This window comes from Aotus nancymaae, unplaced genomic scaffold (assembly GCF_030222135.1).
Source record: "Aotus nancymaae isolate 86718 unplaced genomic scaffold, 86718_ANA_hifiasm-v0.15.2.pri h1tg000103l, whole genome shotgun sequence".
NCBI lineage: Eukaryota > Metazoa > Chordata > Mammalia > Primates > Aotidae > Aotus > Aotus nancymaae.
In genome coordinates, this window is record NW_026988518.1 from 2,520,238 (window position 1) to 2,532,785 (window position 12,548).

Consider the following 12,548-nt stretch of genomic DNA (forward strand, 5'->3'; position numbering starts at 1 on the left):
AATAGATCACTGAAACAGAATAGAGAGCCCAGAAATAGACACACAAATATAGTCAACTTGTCTTTGACAAAAGAGCAAAGACAATACAATGGAGAAAGATAGTCTTTTCAACAAATGTTGTTTGTACCACCCTACTTCCATATGTCAAAAATGAATCTAGAAGCAGACCTTATACCCATTACAAAAATTAATTAAAAATGGATTATAAAACCTCAATGTAAAATGCAAAACTATAAAACTCTTAGAAGATAACTTGGGAGAAAATCTAGATGATCTTGGGTTAAACAATAACTTTTTAGGCACAGCCTCAAAGGTAAGATTTATAAAATAAATTATGGATAAGATGGACTTTATCAAATATAAAAAATTCTAAGCTTGGTGTAGTGGAATGTACCTGTAGTCATGGTTACTCAGAAGGCTGAGGAAGAAGGATTGCTTGAGTGCAGGAGTTTGAGACCAGCCTTGGCAGCATAGTGAGACTCTCTTCTCAAAACAAACACAAAAACAAAATTAAAACTTCTACTCTGCAGGCAACTGTCTTGAAAGAAATGAACAAACAAGCCACAGACTGGGAGAAAATATTTGCAAAAGATATAAGACATATCTGATAAGGAACTACTATCCAAAATGTCTAAAAGTCTCTTACCACTCAACAATATGAAAACTACCCATTTAAAAAATGATACAATGACCTTAGCAGATATGTCCCCAAGAAAGATATGCAGATGGAAAATAAGCATCTAAATAGATGCTTCACATATGTCATCAGGGAAATGCAACATAAAACAATAGTGAGATACCACTATACTATTAGAATGGTTAGTCTGCTCAGGTTGCTATAACAAAACACATCAACTGGATAGCTTATAAACAACACAAATTATTTCTGTCAGTTCTGGATGCTGGGAATTCCAAAATCAAAGTGTTTGTGGATTTATAATGTGCTCAGGACCTGGTTTCTGGTAATAGGTGAAGTCTTTTTTTTTTTTTTTATTGCATTTTAGGTTTTGGGGTACATATGAAGAACATGCAAGATTGTTGCATAGGTGCACACGTGGCAGTGTGATTTGCTCACTTCCTCCCCTTCACCTATATGTGGCATTTCTCCCCATGCTATCCCTCCCCAACCTCCCACCTCCCGCTGTCCTGCCCCTATTTCCCCCCAACAGCCCCCAGTGTGTAGTGCTCCCCTCCCTGTGTCCATGTGTTCCCATTGTTCAACACCTGCCTATGAGTGAGAACATGCAGTGTTTGATTTTGTGTTCCTGTGTCAGGACATAGGCGTAGGCAAGGACTTCATGACCAAAACACCAAAAACATTGGCAACAAAAGCCAAAATAGACAAATGGGACCTAATCAAACTCCACAGCTTCTGCACGGCAAAAGAAACAGTCATTAGAGTGAATCGACAACCAACAGAATGGGAAAAAATTTTTGCAGCCTACCCATCTGACAAAGAGCTGATATCCAGAATTTACAAAGAACTAAAACAGATTTACAAGAAAAAAACCAGCCCATTCAAAAGTGGGCGAAGGATATGAACAGACACTTTACAAAAGAAGACATACATGAGGCCAACAAACATATGAAAAAATGCTCATCATCACTGGTCATTAGAGAAATGCAAATCAAAACTACATTGAGATACCATCTAATGCCAGTTGGAATGGCGATCATTAAAAAATCTGGGGACAACAGATTCTGGAGAGGATGTGGAGAAATAGGAACATTCTTACACTGTTGGTGGGAGTGTAAATTATTTCAACCATTGTGGAAGACAGTGTGGCGATTCCTCAAGGACCTAGAAATAGAAATTCCATTTGACCCAACAATCCCATTATTGGGTATATATCCAAAGGATTATAAATCGTTCTACTATAAAGACACATGCACACGAATGTTCATAGCAGTACAGTTTACAACAGCAAAGACCTGGAACCAACCCAAATGCCCATCAATGATAGACTGGACAGGGAAAATGTGGCACATATACACCATGGAATATTATGCAGCCATCAAAAACGAGGAGTTCGCGTCCTTTGTAGGGACATGGATGAACCTGGAAGCCATCATTCTTAGGTGAAGTCTTTTTACTGTGCCTGTCTCACATGTGGCAGGGGCAAGGTAGTTCACCTTGGACTGTGTATAAGGGAACTAATCTAATTGAGGAGGGCTCCTTATGACCTAATCACCTCCTAAAGCTCTCATTACCTAATCACTTAAAAAAAAAAACCCTCCTTTATAATATTAGTGGTTAGTTTTCAACATATGAATTGAATGGAGTCCGGGGCATGGACACAAACATTCAGAGGAGACCAAACAGCCAAAATGCACAACACTGACAACACCAAATGCTGACAGGATGAGGAGAAATAGGAACTTTTATTCTTTCCTGGTGGGAATGCAAAATGGTACAGCCTATTTGGAAGATAGTTTGACAGTATCTTGCAAAATTAAACACACTCTTATTATATGATCTAGCAATTCTGCTTCTTATTTACCCCAAGGAATTGACAACTTACATTAACATGCAAACCTGCACATGAATATTTATAGCAGCTTTATTCATAATCACCAAAACTTTTGAGATATTCTTCACTAGATGAAGAATAAATAAATATGAAGCATAAATAAACTATGGTATGTACAGATATTGGAATATTATTCAGGACCAAAAGGAGAGGAGCTATCAAGTCATGGAGAGACATGGAGGAAACTTAAATCTGTTACTAAAGAAAAGAAGCCACTCTGAAAAGGCTGTATATTGTATGATTTCAACTATGTGGCATTCTAGAAAAGGCAAAACTATGGAGGCACTAAAAAGACGAGTGGTTAGTGGGAAGAAGGTGGGAGAGGGATGCGTATGGAGAGTAAGGAGATTTTCAGGACAGTGAAAGAAACGGTTGTGTATGATGCTATAGTCCTATGATGCTGTTTTCATAATGAATTTGTGCAAACCCATTGACAGTTCACCGATTGTAATAAATGTACACAAATGTACCACTCTGGAGAGGGTGTTGATAACAGGGAGGCAATTCTCTTAATACACAACTACCTTAGTTCTTGAGTGGCAGGATAGCATGGTGGGAAACCAGATGATGTAGTTCAGTGTTTTTTAAACACTTCATGAACAACTGTTGGTTTGTAAAGTTAATTTATTAATTATAATAACCAACTATTTTTGTTAGTAGATCAGCTAGAATATATTATATCAAAATATATTTGATCAGAATATAAGAATTTAATATATTAGAATATAACACATATTCTTGGTGTGTTAGGAATTATATAATTTTTTCAGTTATACATTTCTTATTGAAACATTATAGATATATAATGAATTTTTGACAATCACTGAGAAAATTTGATAATCACAGAGTTTAAGAGTTCAGGCTCTCGAGTCAAGTAGCCTTAGGATAAAATCTTTTGCATGTGAACTCAGCCACAGTTTTCTCACCTAGGAAATGGATCTGATTGTACTTCCACAGGGTTGAAGACTAAATGATAGAGGTTTAACGTAGAGCCTGGCACATAGGATGTTTTTCAGTAAATATTGGCCTTATTGTGGGGAAATACATCTTAGGTATACTTTTAATTCATCCTTAAATATTTCAGTCACTCTCTTCTGATATTAAGAAGTTTGTTTCATTTGTTAAATTGTTGTGGCAGCTGACCCTTCAACTTAAAAATTAAATTTTAGAATATTAGTCAGTTGATGGACAACTGACATTGCTTAAAAGAAAAAGAGAGGGGTCTTTCTCACCCAAAGAGCCGAAATATTTTAGAATATTTTTGTTACATTATGAAACAATAGGGAACTATATTCTAAGAAAAATCTCTTAGGAATATGATATCGTAAATAACTGGACCTAATATATCTTTTGTTTTTTTTGAGACTAAGTCCCACTCTGTTGCCAGGTTGGAGTGCAGTGGCAGGATGATCTTGGCTTACTGCAACCTCAGCCTCCCAAGTTCGACCAGTTCTCCCCAGTAGCTGTTACTATAGGCATGCGCCACCATGCCCAGCTATTTTTTGTATTTTTAGTAGAGATGGGGTTTCACCATGTTGGCTAGGATGGTCTTGATCTCTTGACCTCATGATCTGCCTGACTCAGCCTCCCAAAGTACTAGGATTATAGGCATGAGCCACTGTACTCGGCCTGGACCTAATATATCTTTTATGTATAACTTATTTGTAATTTTGTGTTACATTTCTCTGAAGACTGATGTAGTTTAATAAAAGAATGAAAAATATTCTTTTTTTTTTTGCAGGTAGCCTAAGCTTATTTTTATCTATTTATTTTTTAATTGTACTTTAAGTTCTGGGATACATATGCAGATCTTGCAGGATTGTTGCATAGGTACATATATGCCATGGTGGTTTCTTTCTGAAAAATATTTTTCATATTTATGGACATTTTAAAATTGTGTAATTTGTTTTAATTTACTAACTTTTATAAAATTTTATTTTAATTCTAACAAAATTAATTTAACCCCCCGCCTTTTTTTGGTCTTTTTTTTTATTGTACTTTGGACTCTGGGGTACATGTGCACATCCTGCATCCTTGGAACCAATGCAAATGCTCACCAATGATAGACTGGATAAAGAAAATGTGGCACATATACACCATGGAATATTATGCAGCCATAAAAAGGATGAGTTCATGTTCTTTGCAGGGACATGGATGAAACTGGAAACGATTATTCTCAGCAAACTGACACAAGAACAGAAAACCAAACACCACATGTTCTCACTCATAAGTGGATGTTGAACAACGAGAACACATGGACACAGGGAGGGGAACATCACACAGGGAGTCCTGAGGGTGTGGGGCTAGGGGAGGAATAGCAGGGCGTGGGGAGATTGGAGAGGGATAGCATTAGGAGAAATTCCTAATGTAGATGAGGGGGTGATGGATGCAGCAAACCACCACCATGGCATATGTACACCTATGTAACAAACCTGCCCAATCTGCACATGTACTCTAGAACTTAAAGTATAATAAATAAATTTAAAAAATAAACAAATATATATATACCACCTGTTGTGCTGAAGTTCACAAAAATTTGGTTCAATTATTTACTCTTTAAAAAATTACATCAAGGTTAATCCAAACTCCTATACAACTCAGGGGGGATAACCCAGTGCATAAAAAGTTATAAAAGAAAAAAACCTAGAACAGAACAGACAAAGGGATACCAATTATAAGTTAGTGTGTATTGAACCAAGCAATGTAATGAGTATATATTAAACAACTATTAAGCTGCATTGCCTGGGGGGGCTAACAATTTACATTCTAGTATGTGTCATGATGCTTTGTGTACTGAGTGTGCTTGCTTTCATTTCTTCAAATACTTTGAGAGGCTTTCAACTAGGTGTTGGGTACTTAGTGGGGATTCAATAAACATTTTGAAAAATAATTCAATGTTTGCATTTGATAATCTTTTGAAAAAATGCTTAAAAGTTTTATTCAGGCCGGGCACGGTGGCTCACGCCTGTAATCCCAGCACTTTGGGAGGCCGAGGTGGGTGGATCACGAGGTCAAGAGATCGAGACCACCCTGGTCAACATGGTGAAACCCCGTCTCTACTAATACAAAAAATTAGCTGGGCATGGTGGCGCATGCCTGTAATCCCAGCTACTCAAGAGGCTGAGGCAGGAGAATTGCCTGAACCCAGGAGGCGGAGGTTGCAGTGAGCCGAGATCGCGCCATTGCACTCCAGCCTGGGTAACAAGAGCGAAACTCCGTCTCAAAAAAAAAAAAAAAAAAAGTTCTATTCAAATATATTAAAATATTCTTAGGTAAAAATACATACATATTGTTTATTATTAGAAACTTGCTACTTTATTATTTGTCTGCTATTAGCTAGAATTTGTGTCAGATATACTAGGCATTTCAGAACTTTCCTATTTCTTGCTTCTGAGTGAATACCGAGAACAAATTCTATTCCATTTGGTTATCACAGTATAACGTCACATTTTAATAAACATTGTCGCCTAAAACAATTCTTAGTAGTCATCATTAAATCTGTTTCCATTGTAAAAGATGTCAGCAATAAACGATGCTTTTAAATAAATCATAAATGTCATTCAGAATTTGTTAAAATGAAATGCTAATTTGTAAATGTTAGCAGATTTTAACATTGGAAAGTTGAATATTTAATTATTAGTTCACAAAGCTAACATTATTCAACTAAATATGAAAGAAATTAGCATTTATTTAATCTCTAAATGAAATTAGCTGTATCTCTCCCTGATTATGTTGAATGTATGTTTTAAATATCTATTTATGAAAAGTATGTGAAATCTTTCTTTGGGGAAATATAAAAACATATATTTTAACTACATTTTAATTAATCTAATAAAATATATATTTAAGAAAAGTATGTTAAACCTTTCTTTGGGGAAATATAAAATATATTTTAACTACATTTTAATTAATGATCATATAACATTATTTATTAATTTAGAACTAGAATTTAGTTCCTGTTCACATTGCTTAGAAAGGAATAAAATATAAAATATATTTTAACTATGTTTTAATTAATGATCATATAACATTATTTATTAATTTAGAACTAGAATTTAGTTCCTGTTCACATTGCTTAGAAAGGAATAGAAGGTACCATCATGTGTCAGTTCAAAAATAGTATGTAAGAAAATCTGTATTGTTTGGATAGCACAGGGAAGTAGAAACATATATTAATAATTTATAAATTATATAGATTGCAGCTAGAAATAAGAAATTATTGTACTACCAATTTAAACTCTTGAGTAGTTAATACATATTCCCCCATATATATAAAAACACTTGTAAATTAGTTCAACCACCGTGGAAAACAGTGTGGCGATTCCTCAAGGACCTAGAAATAGAAATTCCATTTGACCCAGCAATCCCATTACTGGGCATATATCCAAAGGATTATAAATCGTTCTACTATAAGGACACATGCACACGAATGTTCATTGCAGCACAGTTTACAATAGCAAAGACCTGGAACCAACCCAAATGCCCATCGATGATAGACTGGACAGGAAAAATGTGGCACATATACACCATGGAATATTATGCAGCCATTAAAAAGGAGGAGTTCGCGTCCTTTGTAGGGACATGGATGAACCTGGAAACCATCATTCTCAGCAAACTGACACAAGAACACAAAACCAAACACCACATGTTCTCACTCATAGGAGGGTGTTGAACAAGGAGAACACATGGACACAGGGAGGGGAGCACTATACACGGGGGTCTGTTGCGGGGGAGTGGGGGGCACAGCGGGGGGGGAGTTGGGGAGGGATAGCATGGGGAGAAATGCCAGATATGGGTGAGGGGGAGGGAGGCAGCAAATCACACTGCCATGAATGCACCTATGCAACAACTTTGCATGTTTTTCACATGTACCCCAAAACCTAAAATGCAATTAAAAAAAAAATATATATATATATATATATAACTACCATATAAGTCTACAATCCCACTACCGTGTATATATCCAAAGGAAATTAAACCAGTATATCAGAGAAAAAAAAAAAAAAAAAAACACTCAAAACTAAAAGATCAATTCAAAGATATTGTCTCTCCTTAAAGATTTTATGATCAAAAGGGAGGAAACAGATAAGGTTAGGAGTAAACCAGTAAAATGTGACAAAGTATTAGAATTAAAATGACAAAATATTATAAGAACATTTATGAGAGCCATTCATCTCATGCTGAGAAATTGACCCTGTAATACTTGTTGATAATACCCTCTTCAATTTTTTAAATGAGATCATTTGGATATTCCTTATGTGTTTTTACTTTATTTACAGTAGTTGGTGGTATATGTGGGATGATGTTAAGAAAATGAAAAGGCCTGTCATCTTTATTCCTCACTCTTAAGAAAATTTACATTTATATCTATTTATCTCTGTCTGGGTTTCCAGAAGGAGAGAAAGTTGCTGCTTTGACCTGTTAAATGCAAACAACCCTGTGAGCTAATCCATTAGATATCAAAAATAATTTACCTATAATACGAATTTCTTCACTGGCCACTTCTATCAGTAGTCAAGTTTTCATAAGAGTAGAATAGTGAGAATATTGTGATTCATTTCTTTTACTTTTAGTTCTATCAATCTTGCTTTATATATTTAAAATTGTAATTTAAAGCTTATACATTTAGAATTGTAAAATATTGTTGAAAGGCTGACTGATTTATGCTATAAAATGTTCTTTAAGTTTAGAACATTTTATAGAACATTTTAGAACATCTTGCCTTAAAGTCTAATATATATATATATATATATACACACGCACACACACTAATATTAGACACTAACCAAAACAAAGCTGTACCTGTTTTCATTTCTTCAAACACCTTGAGAGTCTTCAACTAGATGTTGGGTACTTAGTGGAGATTCAATAAAGATTTTGAAAGCTGTACCAGCTTTGTTTTGGTTAGTGTTTGCATTGTATAACTTTTCTAGTCTTTACACCTATCTGTGTTCTTATATTTCAAGTATTTATCTTCCATAGCTTTTGTCTTTTAATTGGAATTTTAGTCCGTTTACATTTAAAATAATTTCTCATTTTTATGTTTATATTTACCATCTCAAAAATTTTTTTGTTTCCTACCCTCTTTGACCTATTTATAACAATTTTAATTAATAGATTTTTATTAATGTGTTTTTAAATACATTTTTAAATCCCACTGCCTCCTTTCACATTAGCTAGTTATGGTTGTTTGCTAAATATATTTTACTAAATTTAAACAATTTCTGTTATTTTTGACAAATTCCAGTTTTATAATGAAGTTTACATTCTTCTTAAATGTTTTTGAACATAATCATAGTTATTCTAAAATTTATGTTTTATAACTATGGTTACTGGATTATGTATGTATCTCTTTCTATTTTTTTAGGTTTATTTTTCTTCACTCTTGGATTTTTTTAAATAAAACCCCAGGTATTTTATCAAAAAATGTGTAGAAACTGTGGTTGACTTATTATTCTCCACAGAAAGTGCATTCTATCTTTGGTAGATAGGTAAGAGTGGGGACTGATCACTGCCATTTAAATCCAGGTCTGGATTGGTTGTTTACCTTTCATTTGCCCTACATATAGAGTGTTGCCCTCTGGAAGTTTCAACTGTACACTGGGGTATTTTCTAGGTCTCTTTCTTATTTGGTCACTCTGGTTTTTGTTTTCCCTGGACCATGAGGTTTTCTGTTTAGATCCTTAGGTTTTTGTCCTATGCAGTTTAACAGTTAAGCTCACTTTTCTGCACTTTATTTTCCTCCAGTTTAATGGCCTCCTACATTTCCAAAACTCTGTGTTTCTCTGGTTTCTAAAGACTGCTAACATCTCTTTTCTGAGCTGTGGTCCTCCTCAAGATTCTTAGCCTTCCTCCCTTTGATAAGAAGTGGCAAATGCCTCAGGGGAAAACTGACTTCTGGTTACCTCATTTTGTTCTTCCTTCCTCCCTAAGATCTTAGCCCTTCCAAGACTGCCTGCTTCAGTAGCTCTTGAATGCTTCTACTATTTTTTAAAAATTATTATTCTCCCAAAGTTTATCTATCATAATCAAAAGCAGAATTCAAAAAATTATTTATTAAATATCTACCGTGTGCCACGGTAATGCTAACTCCTGTAGTATAAGGGTAATATGTTTATATGTGGCATGTATTCTGATTCAAGAAACTAATGTTGTACTGACTGACATGGAAACATAACACACACCACAGATATGTGCTTATGTTAGAGACATACAGATTATGCTGTAGGAGTTTAGAGGAGGGGCACTAACTCACCCTCTATGTGGAGTGCTTCCTAGAAGAGGCATGGTTCTAGAAAGGAAAGATTGAGAGTTAGCCATAATTCCTCATCTACTTGATACAAGCTGTGAGTATACTATATTAATACTGAAAATGTACTGCTTATTGCTATTTAAAACACAAATTCATTTCAAACATTAAAAATATGTTTGAGGATGTAAGTTAGTTTCAAAATTTTAACCATGGCAATGATTTCTCCGTAGGTATTCAAAGCAATGAGTATCCCACAGATCAGAAATCCTTCCCTGCCTCCCCTGGAAAAAATGTCTGAAGCCTATTCTGCAAAGATTGCTCTTTTTGGTGCTGGGCCTGCAAGTATAAGTTGTGCTTCCTTTTTGGCTCGATTGGGATACTCTGACATCACTATATTTGAAAAACAAGAATATGTTGGTGGTTTAAGGTAATGCCTACATTTATTTCATGTTTATAGTGTCAGAAATGATGGAGCAATACAATTATGAATATTGTTGGTTCATAATCATATAGAAACTTCAGGCTCACAGATGGTATTTTAAATGTTCTTTTTCCAAATGTTCAAATTTTGATTACATTATTTGCTTTAAAATTTTCAGTTGGCTTTAAGCAATATTTATTTAAGAATATTTCTCTCTAGTTCTGTGAATTTAAGAGAAATCTCTGCAAATTATATTTTGATTATGAGAACCAATATGTGAAAAATTGTTTTAGCCCCTTGAATTTTTCTTTTAATAGAGGTATACCTGAAAATCATGGATATTAGTGATGGGGAAAACCTAGCTCCATAGAATATTGGACTATTCATTGTGTTGTCTACATAGATATGTTGTCTTACATATTTTCAGTTTATAATTTCTTAAGTCTTAGGCTTGATTAAAATTTTGTCAACATCTACCAGAAATGTTGTATTTAAATATACATTTTTAAAATCACATAATCATATTATTCCCTTGAGGTTTTATACATGGAAGTGAGAATGTATATTTAAAATAAATAGAACTCTATACTGGACATGTATTTTACTATCATAAAGGAGTAAAATTATGATTATGGAGTAGATATTGCTTAAAACATTTGATGCAAAATAAAGAATTTGGATGGTAACTGAATTACTCACTTGATTTTTATTTTCTCTACATATGGTATCAAAAAAGTCATGGATTATAAAATTCAGGAATTTAGAATATCTGTTTCTATACTTAACATTTAAATTTGTTATGGCTACAGCACTATTTGTAACCAATAAATTAACCATAGCCAATAATAACAGAGGATAAATTTAATCAAGTTATTACCAAAATCTGTGAAGTTTCTTACAGTTTTTGACACCTGTGAATATATGTTAATAAACATATCAATTTCAATATTACTCAAACAACAATATGCTAAACCCAAGATAATATAAAATTATCAATTATTTGTATCATTGATATAAATATGTTGATATATTTATTGACATAAATATTGATGAATAAGCTATCATTAATATATTATTTGACTGAATCATCAAGCAAAAATATCACATACTAAGAAGATCCTTTAGAGTGGATATGAAACATATACAAATTGATTGTTAAGAAATAATTATTCTTCTGTATTAATTACACTACTATGAATTTTAAGAGATTACATGTATTTTATGAATTTATTTCTCTGGAAAGTAAAATGCCCTATACATTGTTTTGCTGGAAAGATTTAGACTATCATTTTAATGGCATTTACCACAGCTTTATTAATTAGAAAAAACATAATCTGTTAACAATATATATATAAGCACTGTTGTTTTCAGTTATATACATCAGTGAATATCTAAGCTAATTTTTAAAATATGAACTTAATTGAGTACCCTGGGAGGCTAGGAAAAATCTCTTTGCTGCTTAATTGCATTTTCACAAAGAGTCTAAAATGGAACCAACCCTGTTTATAAATTACTCTATATTGCCAATTTTGGTGGAAGATTACTGTTGTTAGCCTATCTCTTTTTTAACTCAAATGCAGGATAGGCATTTCTAATTCCTATAAATTAGTACTAAACTTTTTTTTATTATTTATTTGTTCAACATTTTCTAGTGAGACAGATGTCTCTGGTTTCATGACCAAACATCGTGGTTTTTATTTTAAAGTTGTTAAAATCTTTCTTTTGCCTTTGAATCTTCCCAGTATGTAGAGACAATATGAAATATTTAATCAATCTCATTTGTACTGTCCCATGGTAGAGGCATTCTGTGTCACTGTTACAGGATTATAAAACCTGATGCTGGAATTTAGCCAGTATTCCACAAAACTTTCCTGTTAATTTCTTTTCTCACTTATAGCTGCCTCTCATTCTCTTGTATCTTCAAAGTGGCTAAAAAAGATTAAATGAGCTTTGTATTTGAAATCAATTGCTTAAAGAGGTAATGTCAAGTTTTATCTTTCCTTTTCCTTTGCATCCAAACAGATTCTTTTATCCCTCATGAATTAGTATCACAACCACTTTTTAAGAAATCACTAGAGTCAGTGAAAGATATCTAGGATTTAATCTCTATTGCATTGAACACATCAATTATTTTTGATGTTGCAACAAATTTATAAAATAATCAGTAGTTTTGCTTTCCTCTAACGGTGGTTTCTTTTTTTTAGGACATTGGTTTAACAGGGTTAAAAGGGCTTGGTATTATAACAAAGATAAACAAAATAGTGTTAAGAGATTTTCAAGTATGTGCAAATATATACTTTCTGATTTTTCTCTTATAAATTAATATATATGAATGATGGCGTTT

The 12,548-nt window shown here is 33.5% G+C and overlaps 1 protein-coding gene across 3 annotated transcripts in view; it reads left to right on the forward strand.

Annotated features, from left to right (window-relative positions):
* The window catches only part of DPYD (dihydropyrimidine dehydrogenase), an 865,822-nt gene that overhangs the window by 236,290 nt on the left and 616,984 nt on the right, over positions 1–12,548 (forward strand). For all 3 annotated transcript variants that reach the window (XM_012458470.2, XM_012458472.2, XM_012458471.2), the window contains one exon: positions 10,014–10,210. In XM_012458470.2, the coding sequence (XP_012313893.2) occupies positions 10,014–10,210 (197 nt within the window). The remainder of the gene's footprint in view (positions 1–10,013; positions 10,211–12,548) is intronic.